This window comes from Lethenteron reissneri, chromosome 69 (assembly GCF_015708825.2).
Source record: "Lethenteron reissneri isolate LAM-NWPU_2019-01 chromosome 69, ASM1570882v1, whole genome shotgun sequence".
NCBI lineage: Eukaryota > Metazoa > Chordata > Hyperoartia > Petromyzontiformes > Petromyzontidae > Lethenteron > Lethenteron reissneri.
The window spans coordinates 902,849-923,892 of NC_083847.1; the positions used below are offsets into that span (position 1 = coordinate 902,849).

Here is a 21,044-nt window from a genome sequence, read left to right on the forward strand (position 1 = left end):
GGTGTGAACCAATCAACTTCAAGAACAGTGCACATTATCAGAGTTATGTTCTTTTGTTTGTATTATGACTGCAGGTATTGCGGTCTATGCAAACATGACTCCTTGCAAAAAGGTGTCAGTTTTGTTGCCAGATAGAAGGGTAAAGAACCAATTATCATATTTTTACTGGCAAATGAGGTCCCCATAGTGTAGATGCTTGCCCCGAGCTCTCATACTCTGATGGTGCATTGTCCTTGAGTTGTGCGCCTTTTGGCGTCATCTGGTCCAACCCATATGAGACTAGGCTCGAAGGAAAGCTGTCTCGGGTGTGGACCAATCAACTTCAAGGACAGTGCACATTATCAGAGTTATGTTCTTTTGTTTGTATTATGACTGCAGGTATTGCGGTCTATGCAAACATGACTCCTTGCAAAAAGGTGTCAGTTTTGTTGCCAGATAGAAGGGTAAAGAACCAATTATCATATTTTTACTGGCAAATGAGGTCCCCATAGTGTAGATGCTTGCCCCGAGCTCTCATACTCTGATGGTGCATTGTCCTTGAGTTGTGCGCCTTTTGGCGTCATCTGGTCCAACCCATATGAGACTAGGCTCGAAGGAAAGCTGTCTCGGGTGTGGACCAATCAACTTCAAGGACAGTGCACATTATCAGAGTTATGTTCTTTTGTTTGTATTATGACTGCAGGTATTGCGGTCTATGCAAACATGACTCCTTGCAAAAAGGTGTCAGTTTTGTTGCCAGATAGAAGGGTAAAGAACCAATTATCATATTTTTACTGGCAAATGAGGTCCCCATAGTGTAAATTCAACGTTAGTCATGTTCATATCAGCTGATTGTGTCATTGTGTAAATTATATTTCAGTGATCTGTAGACACTCTTACTAATTTTTACGTGTAAGGACATTAGTGATTTCGAAATGTAACTTAATTCACTTATATTGTGCTGTATTCTCTCTTTTAGCAACAATTCACTAGCTTCATGTAGTATTTTATTATCACTAAGTGACAATTTGATGAGTTTATTTAACTGCGTGTGGTATTACCTTTGAATCTCTGCATCTTTTGAGGAACACCAGTGAAGACAACAACTTCATCCGCTTAATTTGAAGTTTCTCCTACTTTCTAGTTTGAAGAAAAGTATCCTCCCCATGGAGGTGAGTCAGTTTAACACGTAGGCTTTCGCGACCAATATCATAATTGAAATAAATAAAAATAATTTAAACCATTCGGATAGCTACAGACTCAGTGCTGTGTGGAAGCAAATCATCAAATAATACACCGTATAAATGCATGCCTATACAGGCCACCATACTTCAATAGGGATTACCGTTGGTACGGCTATTTTAATACACATAATGTATAGGAAGGACAGGATCAAAAAGCTCTCATAATGCAAATGCATAATGTACATTGGCTCATTAATTCCCCCCCCCCCCCCAATTTGCGCAAGAGCGCAGAAGTGTGATCACCACATCTACGCCTCTATATAAGGAACGAAACAGGTGGACTTCTCCACAAATCTGACTGTCGCCTGATGAAGCTAGTTGTAATTATCGGCAAAACGTCGTACTCAGATTGTAAATGTTGTGGCTTGGCTCTCCAACACACCAGTGTGCTTTACTAGTGTAGTGAATCATTTCAGAGACACTATTAAGAGGCAACAACGTTTATTATACACTTAACACCGCACCGTAGCATTCGCCATACGCAACCGAGTCAGGGCCAACAAAAACGCCAACCGATGCCCCGATGGCAGTTCAAAACAACCCTGGTTAATTAGTATTTTAAGGGACATTTTCTTAAAAAAATGAGTCCCCAACAGACAAGACACAGGCAGTGACTTTGAACCAACACTGGTCCCGTCAACTCAATATCACCAATCCAGACCGTCGCTTAAATTTGGCCAACAATACCAAAACACCCGCCATTAACGGCGACACAAGAACTATCAAACAAGCCAACTTCGGTGGCAACGACCTATAAATCAACTCAAAGATCAGGGCGGCGGATGTGCCGGTATCTATCAGTTCCCGGACTTCAACACCTTGCATCATCCCTACAACAGTGGACGATCCCGCTGCCGCTGCTACAACCTGATGCGCCAGCGCTGTCCCCTGCCCCCGACACCACGGCCAACCGGCACCCTCAAAACCCCGCATCTCACGCGCCGCAACATCATTATCTCCAGCAACTCGCGAACCCGACATGGTCTGCGATGGAGATACCTGAAGTGACTATGTAGACCGGGTGTGTGATGCACCACGACTCGCCTTTGGAAGGTCGCCCAATCACTCCCAGTGGCCGTGAACTCCCTCACGAAGGGCAGCCTCTTCCTCAGGGTGGGCACCTCGGAGCGTGAAGTTGGCGGGCTGTCAAATTTGGCGGGAGCGTTTTCCCGCCCCGCCGACAAAATGGCGACCGCCCGCGCGGGCTGCGGCTCCGTCGCTTCCCACACTCGCGAAATGGCGGCGGCGGTGGGACTGTCTTCACGTCTCTTTTGCCCTAGCGCTTCTTCATCCGGCTTCTCCATTTCGATTTAAGCCACAAGCGCCGCCGCGGCAGACAGCAGGTCCGTGAGGCACATGCTCCTGATCCAGTGTCCCCCTCTCGGCGGCCGCAGCGTCGAGGTACAGTTTGTTTCACGCTGCACCGCAGGGAGCACTTCCACGAGAATTGTCTCCGGGCTCCCGGTCCCCAGGGCTGTCTGGGGAATCACCTCCCCGCCGTCTTCATCGTCCGACGTCTTCCTCCGTGCTGACATTGACATATCTGTAGTGGCGTATATTGAGCCACTACGGCATCTAGCGCCAGCTACTGATGAAAGGGTGGAACTTTGCATTGTTGAGTCTCTCTCTGTGTGACGGTCAGAGAGAGGGCAAGTGAAGACGTGACAGTCTGGGTGAAACTGAAAGGGCACGTGACCATGTGAGGGTAGCGAGAGGGACATGTGACATGTGGCCCAGAACCTTCTAGAAGGATCCAGAAGGGGGCATGGCCAGGGGTGGAGCCGGGCTACGCTGAGGGGCATATAAGGGAAGTCCCGAGAGCCAATCCGGGCTGTCTTCAGGAATCAACTCGTGGTGCTACGTCTCTGCGCTCTTCAGTTTTCAGTCATCATGTCCCGCCCTCCTCCCTCCCGATACGTTCCATTCATTGGCTACCACATTCTGATGAGCTCCCCCCCCCCTCTCCTCCCCCCTCAACTTGCTTTTAAGGGATTACATCTTGAATCATTGCCTCACTTGATGCAGCAAATCTGGCTGTGACGGTTCCACCTGATGACGGAGACTTGTGTTGCCTCCGAAACGTCGTGATTTTTATTTTATTTTACTTTTATAAATTTTAATGTTTTACCTACGTGACTTTACCGAAAACACCTAAGAATATTCAGTCATCATGTTTGGCATCGTGAGTCAGGCAGTACTTTACGGACCTGACTCCGATGAGTAGTTATCCCGTTGGGGTCTGAGTTAACTGTGGTAGTTACCACCTATATCGTTATGTGTTATGTAGTACCCTGTTGGGGTGTTGTAATAAACGTGTTTCCTCCAAGTTCAAGTGTGTGCCTCCTTGGAAACCACTATATCTGGCTTCAGAAGTGAAAAATAATAGCAAAGCTACCGCCTTAGCGTAGGTAAAATGTTTACAAGACGAAGACAACTCACCAGGACGTCTTCTGATGGAGGAGGACGATGAAGAGGTGATTCCTCAGACAGCCCCGGGGGTTGAGTGCAGGGGAGATCGGCCAGCGGATAAGCGCGAGGATCCCGTACTCGCACCACCGCTATCATCGGAGAAAGCGCGCCGATCGCGTGGCAACCGTCATGCCAGCTTGTTGGCCACTGCGGCAGCACTGGCTGCTGAGATGGAGCTGGGATAGCCGGTGATAGAGGTCGGCGTGTTGGAGCCACGAAGAGACGACCTCGCCGCTGCTGATTCGCGCGCGTGGAAAATGGCGGTAACAGCACGTGAGGAGGCTTGTGGCCAGCACCACGTACGGCCGCTGTTGTCTCCCCAGTTGAGATTTTGTTTGCACACCGCACCATTTAATCATTTGAGGTGGAGGCACCAGGACCGCTTAAGATGACTGTCATTAGTTTTGACCATGAGCATAAATTGAACCGATGCACTACCACTCCCCCATACAACAACAACAACAACCGCCATTCGCCACTAAGTGGCAGTGACGTCACCAGGACGCTTGTGCCAGGCCAAGTGCACCTTGAGGCCACGTGAAGTGTCGAATGCCCGCTGGCAGGAGGTCACGGGGCAGACCCAGCAGGTGCCACGGGTCGACTGACCGAGATGACCGAGATGATTGGCTGATGCACCGCCTGTGCCCCCTACTGTGCCAACTTGCTGTGCTTTAGCCACCCGGCGCTCCGCTGGTTGTTGTGAGCGCCGCTCCTCCGCCCTCCGTTGTTGTTGGAGGGCAACTGCCTCCAACTGCCCAGTAGCGTCCTTCACGAGCCTCCTCCACAGAGGCCGATCTTGACACCGCTGGTACCAGTCATCGGCAAGTCCACTCAGCTCCAAGTCCTCCTGTACCACGTCACTCCATCTCTTCTCTAGTCCGTGCCGCGCCCGTTTAGCCCCCTCGATCCAGCCGACCAAAAGCTGTTTATGCATGTGGTGGCTGGGCACACACTCACCTTCACACAAACACACTCAACAAGTGTGCAGGCAAGCATGCCCAGATTGCAACTGGAAGTGCGCGTTGTAAGTGAATGTAAAACATATAATAAAAGAAAGCTGGTACGTAAGTGCAGGTGTTTGTAAGTTGGGTGTTCGTAAGTTGAGGACTGTGTGCAGCACAAGGGGCTTTCATTGGCAGTGTGTAGCATGGCAGAATATTAATGATGAGCACCAATGTAAACGAAACTCTGACTCGAACCCAGGTTTCCTGTGCTGTCCCCAACGAAGTCCTCCGGATCAATATCTGGTCAGACTACTCAACCAACGGTTTTCTTTCCTCCTCATCTGCTCCCATCTCTCCCAGCATCCTACTTGCTGAGCTGCTGGTATGGAGAGGCCCAAACTGTTGCCGGTGCATGGAGTCTCCATGCTGGACTTCATAGCGAAGGACTGGAGCCTGGTGGAGTCGTTTAAAGCCAGGCCCGGAGACCTCCTGATATCAACTTACCCCAAGGCGGGTGAGTATTAACAGAATCATCACCACAATCGCGATGACAATCATAATCATTTACATCATCATCATCATCTCCATCATCAAAATTACCACGATTATCATTATTATAATCACCACCACCACTATCTTAAAACGATACTCATAATCACCACCACCTTCATCATCATCACAACCAACACTGCCACCGCCACCACAATCACCACCTTCGTAATCATCATAATCATCACAATCATCATAAAAATTACCACAATTATTATTATAATCACGACCACTGCAACCTTAATACGGTCATCATTACAATCGCCACCACCTTCAACATCATCACCATCACCTTCATCACGACCACCACCATCATCATCACAAATACCACATTCATAACACTGTGTAACAAAAAAATGTTTATTCCTGAGTAGTAAGTGTTATTTCCTAATTGTGTATGCCTCAAAAGTACAGCAAATGGCTATTATTCCCCACAAACCTTTTTTTTTAGTGATCAAGACAGTTATATTTTGCAAATTACATATTTTAAATGAGAAAACGGGCTAATTTGTGTCTTGTCGTTCACATGACGTCAGAAAAAAATCAACAAATGAATCAAGATTAACTTGTATTTATACTAAAGTAATGCAAAAATTACTACAAAAGATTTAGACACCAAGGTGCACTACCACAGCGAACCGAGTTTTCTGTGGAAAGGAACCATCTCGAAAAGCTACTCACTTATAAATCTGGTCACAAAAGCTAAATTTGTGTGGAATAATAACTATTTTCTATACTTTTCGATTTAAAGCTTTCGTGACTGCAGGGATTCATCTTCTTGGTTCTTTCGGTAAAGTCACGTAGAAGGGAAGTAATAAAATAATAAAAATAAAACAAAATAAAACAATTCTCACGACGTTTCGGCCACAACGCAAGCAGCCGTCCTCAGGTGAAAACCAGGTCCGTCGAGGCGACAGAGTCTGAATGACTCTGTCGCCTCGACGGACCTGGTTTTCACCTGAGGACGGCTGCTTGCGTTGTGGCCGAAACGTCGTGAGAATTGTTTTATTATGTTTTATTTTTATTATTTTATTACTTCCCTTCTACGTGACTTTACCGAAAGAACCAAGAAGATATTTTCTATACTTTTTAGGCATAAGCAATTACGAAATAACCCTCACTACCCAGGAACAAAATGTGTGTTACATAGTGTAATCATCATCCACACCACCACTTTCATCACCACGACCATCTTCATCACGACCACTGCTACCACCATTCACCATTATCACCACTACGACATTCATAATAATCCTAACCACGACCATCACCAACAACCGCCATTCGCCACGAAGTGGCGGTGACGTCACTACGACGCTTGTGCCAGGCTATGTGCACTTTGAGACCACGTGAAGTGTCAGTGCCCGCTGGCAGGAGGTCACGGGGCAGACCCAGTTGCCTTGGTCGACTGATTGATACGTCTGGCTGATGCACCGCCTGTGCCCCCTACTGTGCCAACTTCCTGTGCTTTAGCCACCTGGCGCTCCGCTCGTTGTTGCGAGCGTTGCTCTTCCGCCCTCCGTTGTTGACGACTGCCTCCAGCTGCCCAGTAGCGTCCTTGACGAGCATCCTCCACAGAGGCCGATCTTGACACCGCTGGTACCAGTCATCGGGCAAGTCCACTCAGCTCCACGTCCTGCTGTACCACATCACTCCATCTTTTCTCTAGCCCGTGCCGCGCCAGTTTAGCCTCCTCTCTCCGGCTGAAAAAAGGTTGGTTAGGCGTGCGATGACTGGGCATGCGGGATACATGACCAGCCAACGCAGCCTTGCCTGCTGGAGGAGCTCACCGATGAGACTGTGTCCAGATCTTTCAAGGATTTGTGAGCTCCTCAGACAATCCAGCCTGGTTAAACTCAGGATGGATCGTAGGCAGGCCATGCTAAATGTTTATAACCAGCAAAGATGTCCCAGTAGGAGGTCTACGTTTCATAAGCATAGAGAAAGGAGCACATGACCATAGCCGAGAAGACCCAAACCTTCATGTGGGTGCCAGACCAGGTAACTTCCATGCAGTTTTACGCAGCCGATGATAATATGTCGCTTGACTGATTCAGATTGAGACCTCTGCATATAAACTGGAGCTGGTCATAAGCTGGAATGGAAAAATCTCCACTTTTTCCACAAGTGCTCCATCACAAAACGGGAGCTGAGGCGGTCGAGTGTTTGATCGCACAACATACCCAGGTAGGTGTTTAGTTTCGGTGGGGCTGATAGTAATGTCCTACTTCTTAGTGGCATTCATAATCAACGTTTTTGGGTTTAGATCGCGTTTATTTATAAATGTGTCGTAACCCTCCACCACCCGACACGGCCAATCAGTAAAAATGTGTCACGTTGATAAAGACAAATAGTTCACTGCTTTAGCCCACCGGTGTGTTGAAGCCACAACATTTACAATTTGAGTACGACGTTTCGCTGGTAATTGCAACCAGCATCATCGGGCGAATTGCCCGGGCGAATTGCCCGATGATGCTGGTTGCAATTACCAGCGAAACGTCGTACTCAAATTGTAAATGTTGTGGCATCAACACACCGGTGGGCTAAAGCAGTAAACTATTTGTCTTTTGTCAACGTGACACTTTTTTACTGATTGGCCGTGTCGGGTGGTGGAGGGTTACGACACATTTATAAATAACGCGATCTAAACCCAAAAACGTTGATTATGAATAACATTGGTCGCGAAAGCCTACGTGTTAAACGTTCTTAGTGGCATGTTCCAGTTCGAACAGCAGCACTTCCAACCCCTCCTCTTAGTGAGCTGCAATCTCCAGATCATCAGCATATGGAACATAGTTAACTAATTGGGAGCTATTCATAGAACACCACGACTACCACATTCATCATCGTAACCACCACCATCATCATCATCATCATCACCAGCATCTTCATCACCACCACCACCACCTTCATCACCAACACTGCTTCAATCATCAAAAGCACTACTACCACATTCATAATCATCATCACCACCACCATCATCAACACATTCATCACGATCACTGCTAGTACCATCATCACTACTATATCATCACCACTACTACCACATTCCTAATTATCATGACCACCATCTTCATCACCACCACCGTTACCACCACAGCTACCATCATAATCAACACCACAACTACCAGATTCATAATCATCACCACCTTCATCTTGCCCCCACCCCTTCGCCCACCCCTCACCCCCCCACCCCTCTTAGGCACCACGTGGACCCAGGAGATCGTGGATCTGATTCAGAGTGGAGTGGACGTGGAGTATTGCAAACGCGGCCCCGTGTACGAGAGGATCGTCTTCATGGAGTGGACGGGCTTGAACTTCATGACGCCTCGCAAGGGTGATGGCAGCAGCGAACCAAACTCAACTATTTATGTTTTACTTTTACCAGGTGTAAGTCCCGAATTGAGCTACGCATCTCTATTTCAGATGTGACCTGACCCATAGAGACCTACATTTGTAGAGACCCATAGATACCCATACTCATAGAAAATAAAAAAAACCGTACTCAAAGAATGACAGAGGCTTAGAGACTCATCCGCATATACCCAATCTCATAGAGAAACACTCAGACACCCACAGTCCCATACTGAGACCCATACTGCGAGGCCCATACTCATAGTGACTCATAAAGACCCGTACTAAAACTAAACTATTTCCTTTTTTATTTTACCAGGTAAGGCACCACTGAGCAATGCAGCTATTTTTGAAAAAAATGATTGCATCCAAAAGAAATTAGAATGACTGATTCATAATAATGGTGCCTTTGGGTTAGATCACGTACATGTGTCGTTATTGAAGAGAAATGATCTTGGGCGCCACGATGGTTAGGAGATGTTAACTACCTCACCAAGTATACAGGAGCTGGTGGGTTCGATCCCGACCCTGACAATGCCATGCTCTATATATGGAGTTTTTATTATCCCATATAAGCCAATTCGTTGAAACAGAGCTTTAAAACTCATCGGATTCCTCCACTATGAATACATATTCCGTGGCGAAGTTCATCGGCACATTGGCTAGGAGATTTTAGCTACCTCGCCTGGTATAGAGGAGATCGTAGGTTCGACTCCAAGCCAAACGTCTGCTTTATATTTGGAGTATGTGTCTCTTTCTCTCTCTCTCGCCATAGTCGTGAGGTTTTTTCTAGGGGTCCTCCAGTTTTTTCTTTCCACATTTAGAATGAAAATCACGCGTTTAGAGTTATTTGGCTGCTGCTATGAATTTCCACGTGATGATGATAATCCGCCATTTTGTTGAGCTATGATGACCAGGTCGCTTTGAAATAAAGATCCTTAGAACTGGCAAAGTAAAAAAAGTTTAGTTTAAATATTCTGATTGTGATTGTGATGTTCCTGGTCACGTGTATCTCCAGGAGTGGAGGTGCTGAATGATTTGCCGTCTCCTCGCACGATTAAGACTCACCTGCCCTACCAGCTTGTGCCTTCCTCATTTTGGGACAACGATTGCAAGGTGGACCACCATCACCATCACCACCATCACCACCATCACCATCACCACCATCACCATCACCACCATCACCACCATCACCACCACCATCACCACCACCACCATCACCATCACCACCATCACCACCACCATCACCACCACCATCACCATCACCACCATCACCATCACCACCATCACCACCACCATCACCACCATCACCACCACCACCACCATCACCATCACCACCACCATCACCACCATCACCACCATCACCACCATCACCATCATCACCATCACCACCATCACCACCACCACCATCACCACCACCACCATCACCACCATCACCATCATCACCATCACCACCACCACCACCATCACCACCACCATCACCACCATCACCACCACCATCACCACAACCACCATCACCACCATCACCACCACCATCACCACCACACTTAGTCTCTTGCTTGCCTTTGCAGTCTCACCTTAATTGGCATCACTATAATATTTTGGTCAGCCAGGTCATGTCCGTGTATATTGTGGGTTCGAGTCTATCGAGAGAAATCGAGACCATCCACCTGAGGCGATACAATAGGGTTGGTCTGTCTTTAATTTTAGACAAGCCACCCTACAAGTTTTCACCTGGGTGGTGCACTCACAACGTGTTTCAGGAGGACCCCTTCATCCTGACACTCACACCTAAGCCTACGCATTTCCAAACTCAGACACCCTTAAGGCACTTAAAGTCTTAGATGGCATTTACCCACTTTGGGCTGCATTCACAAGCAACCCCGACTCCTCACTATGAGACCTCCTTTACCAGTGGCAAAATATAGTGATAGGTTTTTATCCTTTCAACTGGTACAAAAACTGACACCTTTATACAAGGCATCATGTTTGCAATAACCACAACACAAGCAGTCAAATGCAAACAAAACGAAACAGTGATATGCACTGTCCTTGAAGTTCATTGGTCCACATCCGAGACAGCTTTGTGTTTATTGCAAACATGATGCCTTGTATAAAGGTGTCAGTTTTTGTACCAGTTGAAAGGGTAAAACCCTATCACAACCCCGACTCCTGTTAGGGCTGTGTTGCGCGTCCGTGGGCCACCACAGGCCTGACACCGTCGCCAGAGCAGAGGGGAAGCCAGCCAGCAGAGGTCGCAACCGGGTACCCGATACTTGTACCCTACCCAATACCCGGCTAGCCGTACCCAGCCGGGTACGGGTACGGGTAGCCATTTGCGACCCTGGTGCGGCCGGGTACGGGTACGGGTAGGTCGTTAGTCACTGGTGAGTAACCGTTTGTCACTCATTTCGGGTAGGGTACGAGTAGGATACGGCTACCTGTACCCAGCCGGGTACGGGTACCCATTTGCGACCCTGGTGCGGCCGGGTACGGGTAAGGAATCAAAACCCGTTTGCGACCTCTGCCAGCCAGGCACCTGCTCGCTCCTTCCCACCAAAGGGTGGCGCTAGAGGCAACCTGCTTGCGCTCCTCTCCCCTCCCATTCTGCTGAATGTCCTTGCCCGTCCCAGCTCCCCACCGGGCGTCCACTGAAATTCACGCAGGGAATGCTAATAGAGACTATGGTGCATTAGAAAAAAGACACTTCTTTTCAGATCAGCGCTCTAACGGCACAGTCCATAGTACTGCCGAGCTGCTTCTTACTGGACCGATCCTCTCTCCACTGCTGGCTAGAGCCCGAGTCAGAAATGCATGCGTCTGGGCTCATCCTGCATTGACTCTCCACCACTATTGTGTGTTAGGGGCTGGAGGGGGGGGTCCCTATTTATAGGAAGCTGGGCTAGGTTGGGTCGCTCAATAGTGATTAACACCTTGATGGAATCTGGTCTTCCACCTCTTCCAAATATAATAGCCCAACTTGCTGCACATTTTTATACGTTTTAATTACTCCGTGCAAGTGGTTCCATCTCTCCTCCCTTTCTCCCAGAAAACGGATTTTCCACAACCTCCTACCATCTGACAACCACCATCATCAACACCATCATCATCACCGCCATCACTTTCAACACCATCATCACCAATATCATCATCACCATCATCACCAATACCTGCCAAACGCCACTCAGTTACGGTGACGTCACCACGGCGACTGTGCCAGACCTGGTGCACTATGAGACCACGTGACTTGTCAAAGGCTCGCTGACCGGAGGTCACGGGACAGACACAGTAGGTGCCATGGGTTGACTGACTGAGATGACTGGCAAATGCACCACCTGTGCCCGCTACTTGCAGCGTTTTACCGGCCCAATGGGCCGCTCGTTGTTGTGAGCGTCGCTCTGCTGACCTCAGTGCTCCATAAAGGCGGATCTTGACACTGCTGGTACCAGTCTTCTGCAAGTCTACTCAGCTCCACATGCTCCATTACCGCAGCAGTTCATCTCTTCTCCAGCCCTTGTCATGCTGGTCAAGCCCCATCTAAGCTGCTCGGGCATGTGGGAGCAGGTCATGTGGCCTACATGACCGAGCCAACACAACCTTGCCTGCCAGAGGAGCTCACTGATTGGAATGTGTCCAGATTGTTCAAAGATTTGTAAGCCTGAATGGTTTTAACTGGCACAGATGTTCCATTAGAGGGGTCCACGTTTCACATGCATAGAGAAGGGAGGGCATGATTGTGGCCGAGAAGACCTGAAGCTTCGTGTGGAATGACAGACCAGGTAGCTTCCACACAGCATTACACAGCCGATTAAAATATAAAGCCACCCAACTGATTCAGAGGGAGAACCCTGTTGTCAAACCAGAGCTGGCTTTTAGCACACATTTCCAGGTAGGGGAAACTCTTCACTCTCTCCACAACTGTTCCATCACCAATGGGGTGCTGAGGGGGTGGAGTGTTTGATGGCACAAAATACCCAGGCACGTGCTTAGTTATGGTTGGGCTAATGGTAATGTTCCACTTTTTAGTTGCATGCTCCAGGTTCAAAAGGAGTACCTCCAACTCCTCCTCTGAGTGAACAACAATCACCAGATCATCAGCATACGTAACATAGTTCACCAATAGGGAGCCATCCCTAGACCGCACGCAGGCATCGATCAACCTCCAATTGTAACATCAGGTATAGCCATGAAATATTCTCGAACTACGTGGTCAAAGATGATGTTAAATAATGTGGGAGTCAGAGGACATCCTTATTGCACCCTAAGGTAAACAGGGAATGGCTCCGACTCCTGGCCATGTAGCTTCACTCGTGCCTACCCACATTTATGAAGACCCTTATTTATTATAAGCAATCATTAACGGTCCAGAGGCCTGTCCTGGTGATGGTATCATAGGCCTTGACCAGGTAGGTCTTGTTGGAATTCCCTACACCTCTGCTGTAGCAGACGGACAGAGAAAATGGCATCTGTGCAGGACCTCCCTGGTCTGAAACCGCATTGGGGCTCCACAAGCCTCTCCTCAGCGTGCCTGGCAAGGTGATGTTGAATAATCCTTGCCAGGATATTTCCTACCACACTAAGGGAGATGCCCCTGTATTTGTTACATCTGTAGTGAGTTCAACTGAGTCGCAGATGTATACTTGGAGGCAACACATTTATTTAACTCCAACACACGGGGTAACTTCCCCTTAATGGAAACACAAAATGGTGGTGACCACCAGGCTAACTACACTAATTGTAATGTAACTTGCTACTACGGACCGTGACCACAACTCGGTTCCAGGTGCACGTGTTGGAGACTCGTTGAACGCAAAACGTAGAACGTAGGCGAAGGTTTCTTCCAGGATGAACAACAACAACAACCGTGATCCCTCTCGGGACCCGGCTTATATTCTCTGAGGCGTACTCTTAGGTCTTTTCGGTAAAGTCACGTAGGTAAAAAATTAATAATAAATAATACAAATAATATAAGAAATAATAGAAATAAAAAATCACGACGTTTCAGAGGCAACACAAGCTTCCGTCTTCAGGTGGAACAGTCACAGCACAATTTCTCTCTGAGGCGTGGCTGGCTCCGCCCTTAGCCACGACCAGACACTTGCCGGCAAGCACCATCGCCAGGCCTGGTTCCAGAGGGTTGTCCATGTATACCTTGTCCGGTGAGGTACTCAAGATATGTTTATTTCTTCATAATCAACGATTTTTTGGGTTTAGATCGCGTTTATTTATAAATGTGTCGTAACCCTCCACCACCCGACACGGCCAATCAGTAAAAATGTGTCACGTTGACAAAGACAAATAGTTCACTGCTTTAGCCCACCGGTGTGTTGAAGCAACAACATTTACAATTTGAGTACGACGTTTCGCTGGTAATTGCAATCAGCATCATCGGGCAATTCGCCAGAATGGTGAGGCTCTCCTGTGTCTCCCGTTCTTATATAGAGCAGCAGCAGGGTGACGTCATCATTAACTCATTAACTCATCAGGTGCAAAGATTCAAGGGGGGAGTGATTGTAATTATATACTAGATTAGTAATCAGGCTATTGTTACGATGCGATTTGTAGATTAGTAATCATTTGGAATGTGTTTTATTGTGATTATGCTACATTAGTAATCAGTTAGTGGTTGTTTCCCTTATAAGTAATTGTAATGTATCTTATTTAATAATACGCTTCCAGGCCGCACTAAGCCTGGAAGCGTATTATTAAATAAGATACATTACAATTACTTATAAGGGAAACAACCACTAACTGATTACTAATGTAGCATAATCACAATAAAACACATTCCAAATGATTACTAATCTACAACTCGCATCGTAACAATAGCCTGATTACTAATCTAGTATATAATTACAATCACTCCCCCCTTGAATCTTTGCACCTGATGAGTTAATGAGTTAATGATGACGTCACCCTGCTGCTGCTCTATATAAGAACGGGAGACACAGGAGAGCCTCACCATTCTGGCGAATTGCCCGATGATGCTGATTGCAATTACCAGCGAAACGTCGTACTCAAATTGTAAATGTTGTTGCTTCAACACACCGGTGGGCTAAAGCAGTGAACTATTTGTATTTGTCAACGTGACACATTTTTACTGATTGGCCGTGTCGGGTGGTGGAGGGTTACGACACATTTATAAATAAACGCGATCTAAACCCAAAAAATCGTTGATTATGAATAACATTGGTCGCGAAAGCCTACGTGTTAAATGTATATTTCTGACCGATTCTAAAGGGTTTTTTTCGGAGAGCTATTTATTTGCAACCTCCCCCATCCCCAGACATGTTCGCCAAGCGAGACACTACCAGGAGTACAAGACTCCAGGCGAAGTAGCTATGAGGGTCATTGGAACACGCAAACGACGCCACCACAAATTGGAGTTTTAGTCTAGCGTCTCCCTGTGTCACTCTCCACAACTCCTATATTTGATATCTCCTCCGCAGGCGATCTACGTCGCACGTAATGCCAAGGACAACGCCCTATCCTCCTTCCACTTCGCACGAATGAACAAGCACCATCCGGAGCCCGGCACCTGGGAGGAATACCTGCATCGTTTCATGACCGGCAATGGTGAAGGCACCTGGGTTATTGCAACCACAGTCTCTGCTGGTCCCCCACTACTATACCGGTAGTGAGGAACCGAATTCATTTCACGTGGCCTGCAACTTAATTGCACCATGAACACGCACACATACACATGTAGGTACAAAGATTCAAAATGTAGCCTTAACAGACTGTTGGGGCAAGTGCTGTTAGCGAACAGCACCTATAAAGCCCGGCACAGAACACGAATGGGTGGGTCGCCAGGACCACGCCCGACCACCAATATTTCATTAGTGGAAATGTTTACACACCACACCAGTTACTCATTTGTGGCTGAGTCGACCTAGGAGAGGCCCAAGACTGGTTCAGATAACACTGTTTAACTTTTTTATTTTATTGTTCCTGGATAGTAAGTGTTATTTCCTAATTGCTTATGCCTCAAAAGTACAAAAATGGCTTTATTCCCCAAAAACTTTGCTTTTCTGACCAGGACATTGATATTTAGAAATTTACCTATTTTCCAGACCATTTCAGATAGATTCAGTTCTGAGTAAACTTGGAGTAACTTTCTTGATTTGAAGCTTTCGTGACTGCAGGAATCCATACTCTTTGGTTCTTTTGGTAAAGTCACGTAGGTATAAACAAGCGTCCGTCATCAGGTGGGAAAGCATGGTCTGCTGCTGAAGCAGACTGTTTTAAAAGGTTTAAAATGGGTGTAGCCCAAGGGTCATAAAAAAGTGGGCGGGATTAGTGATGTTAACGTGAGAAATTAGCATGTTAATGTAACATCGTAGAGTGGTGCAATCCAAAGGCATGAGTGCAACCGAAAAGGTGCAATCCAAAGGGCATGTGAGTATGAGAGTGCAATACAAAGGACATGTGAGCATATCCTTTGGATTGAAAGCCGAAACCATTGGGGTTCCTTAGGAAGGGCGAAACGTTGACCGCAGAAACCGTTAACGGATGTCACACTGTTAACCAAGGGATTACTGGACAAGTCAAATACTTTAGAGTCCTTACCAGCCACCTGACCTAGAGTGATGCAATTTATTGCCCCCTGACGTGACTTTTTAACGTGCCAACACGGTCGCTCCACCTCCTCCTTCCCACAGTGTGCTGGGGCTCGTGGTATGATCACGTGACCGGGTGGTGGAACGTGAGGGAGCGACACCGGATTCTCTACCTCTTCTTCGAGGACATGAAGGAAGTAAGGTCGCAGAGCAGTCTAGGACATAAGTAGCACGGCTCTCAGACATCAAAACCACTTTTAAAAATATGAATCCATGAGTTTTTTTGGGGTTAGATAACATAGATATAAATGTGTCATTAAGTTCAAGTTCATTCATTAGGTATAGCCCTGTGAGCCATTCGGCTCTTGAATCGGGTGCAACCACAACAAACAAAAAACTAAACATGAACAAGAAAACATCTTAAAGTGAATATGTGACTAAGTGCAAACAGACAATCCAAGAAAAGACAGCAAAATATTGCAGAAAAAATACCGTACACCAACGCTGTGTGCAAAAATCCCAGCAGAATGCAAGTCAAACAACAACAACCACAAGACAACTTAGATTAAGGCCATCAGTCTTACTCCGTACTACAACAAACAAACATGGCCAAACCAGTAAACTTTTCGAAATCACAAAAATAAAGCAATGAAACAGTGATCATAAGAACTGTGATGGAATTTTCACAATAAATGACATACACAACATGTACTACCAAAACCCTGCAGCCATAGCTGGCTGCATGAGTCACTCCACAACAGCAGCCAATTAGTAAGGTTTGGCACTTAATTAGTAAGGTTTGTCACTTAAACAAAACGTGCCAACTAGTTACTAGCACAGCACACAGGTGTGTTGGATAGTAAACCTACGACATTTACAATATTGATGTTTGGTGGACATGGCCTGAGTCAGAACCAAGGCAAAGTGGTCATCTTAGCCAATGCCACCATATCTCATTATTTTTGTTATTATTATCAAACATACACATTCAGAGGTCTGGGATAGAGGGAATTGTGGCGTGGGCTGAACATGGTTGACATCACAAGCATGCGTTGATGCATGTGTTGGGGACTGTACAGATAAAGTGCTAGAAGGCATGGCTTGATATAAATGGGAACAGATAGCCAGAAGGCACTCAACTCACTATTCAATAAAGAACACACCTGTTATAGGTTTTTACCCTTTCAACTGGTACAAAAACTGACACCTTTATACAAGGCATCATGTTTGCAATAACCACAACACAAGCAGTCAAAATGCAAACAAAAAGAAACAACTCTGATGATGATAATCATCAGTGCATATCATTATCATCATCAGAGTTGTTTCTTTTTGTTTGCATTTTGACTGCTTGTGTTGTGGTTATTGCAACCATGATGCCTTGTATAAAGGTGTCAGTTTTTGTACCAGTTGAAAGGGTAAAAACCTATTACTATATTTTGCCACTGGTAAAGGAGGTTTCATAGTGTAAGAACACACGTGTTATAGTAGAGTGGGGGAGGGGGGGCACTGTCAAATAGGGGCGGGGACAAGCAAGTCCAGTGAGGGAAAAAAATATTTGATCCCCTGCTGATTTTGTACGTTTGCCCACTGACAAAGAAAATGATGAGACTATAATTTTAATGGTAGGTTTATTTGAACAGTGAGAGACAGATTAAGTACTAAGTCATGTTTTGCAGAGGGGTCAATTACTTATTTCCCTCATTAAAATACAAATCAATTTATAACATTTTTGACATGCGTTTTTCTGGATTTTGTTGTTGTAATTCTGTCTCTCACTGTTCAAATAAACCTACCATTAAAATTATTGACTGATCATTTCTTTGTCAGTGGGCAAACGTACAAAATCAGCAGCGGATCAAATACTTTTTTCCCTCACTAACTAGAGACAAATGGCCAAAATGCACGGTAGTAATTATTCAATAAAGAACACGCGTGGTATAGTAGAGTGGGGGGGGGGGGGCGACTGTCCGATAAGGGGGGGGGGGGCAAGCAAGTATATATGGGGGAGCGAGGCCCGCGTCGGAGCACTTGCTCGGGGAATAATCGATAACCAAGGTGGACGACATCGGGGAAGACTGTTCGTGAACAACTTGGTGGACACTATCGGCGCTGACTGGTCATGAACAAACCATCGGGACTGCAGAGAGTCGTAGTTATTACAGGTGTGGCGGTTGTTACACTCGGAACTGCAAATACGTTACGATAGAAATAAAGTTTCTACTTCTACAAAATGGACGTCTCCAAGGACCTTTTTTACTCCTGTATTTATGTAGGCTTAAAACTTTCGTGACTGCAGAAATTCATGTTCTTGGTTCTTTCGGTAAAGTCACGTAGATAGTTAAAACAAACATACAAATTTTAAACAAAAAACCCACGACGTTTCGATCGCACACTTTGGGACAGGCTGTGTATCTTTATAAAATTCCTGGGGACCCGAATTATTTAGTCCCACAGTCTCTTCTTGGTTCTTTCGGTAAAGTCACGTAGAAGGGAAATAATAAAAAACATAATAAAATACAATTTATTATGTTTTTACAATTGTATTTTATTATGTTTTATTTTTATTATGTTATTATCGGAGGGGACTGTTTATTTGTATTATTTTATTATTTCCCTTCTACGTGACTTTACCGAAAGAACCAAGAAGATGAATCCCTGCAGTCACGAAAGCTTTAAATCGAAATCCCACAGCCTCGTCACTGATCGTGAGCATAAAGCTCCCCCACCCCTCTTTCCCCCCTTGTGTGTGCTGAGGACCCCATGCGTGAGGTGTCCCGCATCGCTCGCTTCCTGGAGCGGCCACTGTCCGAGCAGCAGCTGCGTGAGGTGGTGAAGCTCACCTCCTTCCCCGTGATGCGTGACAACCCCATGACGAACTACAGCACCGTGCCCACCGACTTCATGGACCACTCCGTGTCGCCCTTCATGCGCAAGGGTAAAGATCCCAACCTTTTTGGAGGCTCAATCGGGAGACACGGTAACAATGATGAAGGTGGTAGTAGTGATGGGGATGATCTTAATACCAGAGGTGTGGAGCAGGAGGCTCGTGAAGGCTGCTACTGGGCAGTTGGAGGAAGTCGCCTTCTAGCAACAACGGAGGGCATAGGTCTGAGGCTCACAACAACGAGCGAAACACCAGGCAGCTAAAACACAGGGTGCACAGGTGGTGCATCTGCCAATAACCTCAATCAATCAACCTATGGCACATGGGTCTGTCCCACGACCTCCTGCCAGCACAAAGCCTTACACAATCGCCGGTGACCCAACTTAGTGGTGAATGGCGTTTTTTGATGGTGACGACATTGAGACAACCCCATGATGAAGCACCGTGCCCCGGCGACACGAGTTAAGTTCCGGCTCACGGCCTAAATCGGTGATGATTATCTGAACTGGCCATGGGCCTCCCCTAGGTCGACTTAAATGAGTTCCTAGTGCGATGCGTAAACATTGGCACTAGGAAGACAAAGGCCGGTCGGGCGTGGTGCTGGCCACCCATGCCCTCGTGTGTCTTCATAGGTGCCTAACAACACTTACCTCACAGTTTGTTAAGGCTATACGGGGCATCTGTGTCTTTGTTTTGTCTGTGCAGGGGAGGTGGGTGACTGGAGGAATCACTTCTCTGCTGCTCAGCTGGAGGCCTTTGAGCAGCACTACAAAGAGAAAATGGCCGCCACTGACCTGCGCCTGAGGGACAGCCTGCCCTGAAGGCCCGCATCTCTCCCTCTGCTCCTGACTGTATCCATTGACTGATTTGGGTTAAAGTTATGATATAATAATTCTAATTTCACGTAATATATAGCGTAATTCATGCTGATTGCATCCCACAACGCTGTACAATAATTATGTCCACAATTTCATTTAGAGCTGAATCCAATTTTAAACAATTATTAAGTAAAGGAAAACCTCCAGGTAATAAAAAAGTAGGGTTGTCACTCTCCGAGTTACCAAAAAATTGAGACATCATAGGGAAAAAGAAGGTAATCTCACAATTCCAGAAGAAGTGAGACATTCACGTAAATATATTTTATTGAAAGGCACAATATAAGTATGCAATTGACTCGAAAGTACAGTATCGATTATCCAGCGCGCGATTATCCAGTTTCAAACATTATCTGGCGGTCTGGGGCCAATACGGTGAAACCGATAAAACTGCTCCAAAGGCTGTACCAGTCCGGCAATCGTCAAACACATGTATGTTGTTGAAACAAAAACATGGTACTACGTACATCTCCCCATGCAGTCTTCGAGATTGGAGTGGTAAGGTACAGTAAATACAGTAAATTTTACATGCAAAATAACTAAAATCAGTATGTTACGCAATAATGTGCATAAATTAGCTTTTTATGTCATGATGTGATTATCTAGCGTTTGGAAAATCCGGCGCCCCGAATAATTGGTGATCTTCCCCGGGGAAGAGTTACGGATTTCTGTGGGCAGATACCTCAACTAGAAGACGATCCTGGCAAAGTCAGGACAGGTGGCAACTCTAGTTTTGAATTGGACAATCTGAATTGGATCCAATTGGGTTCTACTTTTGCATTTTTATATCGATTTGATTTTCTTTGATTTTGTTTGTACCTGCTTTAATCTGTGAGTAGTCTGAGTTGTCTTTTTCTAATCTACTCTTGATTCATCTGGGTATGATCTGAACTTTGTTCATTTGTATCTGGCATGGTTGTATCTGATAGATCAGATTGAAATAAATGTGACTTTACTCAACTCAATGGTGCAGGGATCACAGTCGGACTATTCTCATTTTGGTTGGCACGATACACCGATAGCACGAGTTCACTATTTGGTGGTGAAGCGTAAAAGTGGTTTGAGTGACAAGTCATTGCATGGTCATGTAAAATAAGTCACGAAGTCTGACGTCATCGGATAAGAAGCTTTATTTGTCATAATCGGATCAACAGATTGGAACGTACAATTAACATCTATAAAGG

At 46.2% G+C, this 21,044-nt stretch overlaps 1 protein-coding gene across 3 annotated transcripts in view; it reads left to right on the plus strand.

The window, feature by feature from the left end:
• Positions 1-20,820, plus strand: part of LOC133360828 (sulfotransferase 1C1-like) — a 32,102-nt gene extending 11,282 nt beyond the window's left edge. For 2 of the 3 annotated variants that reach the window (XM_061579709.1, XM_061579710.1), the window contains 7 exons: positions 4,997-5,150; positions 8,388-8,522; positions 9,558-9,655; positions 14,989-15,115; positions 16,201-16,295; positions 18,856-19,036; positions 19,691-20,820. In XM_061579709.1, the coding sequence (XP_061435693.1) occupies positions 5,021-5,150; positions 8,388-8,522; positions 9,558-9,655; positions 14,989-15,115; positions 16,201-16,295; positions 18,856-19,036; positions 19,691-19,806 (882 nt within the window). In that variant the 5' untranslated portion in view covers positions 4,997-5,020 and the 3' untranslated portion in view covers positions 19,807-20,820. Of the gene's footprint in view, positions 1-1,064; positions 1,152-4,996; positions 5,151-8,387; positions 8,523-9,557; positions 9,656-14,988; positions 15,116-16,200; positions 16,296-18,855; positions 19,037-19,690 lie in introns of all 3 variants that reach the window. The other variant, XM_061579711.1, reaches the window with a different exon arrangement.
• Positions 20,821-21,044: the final 224 nt, after the last annotated feature.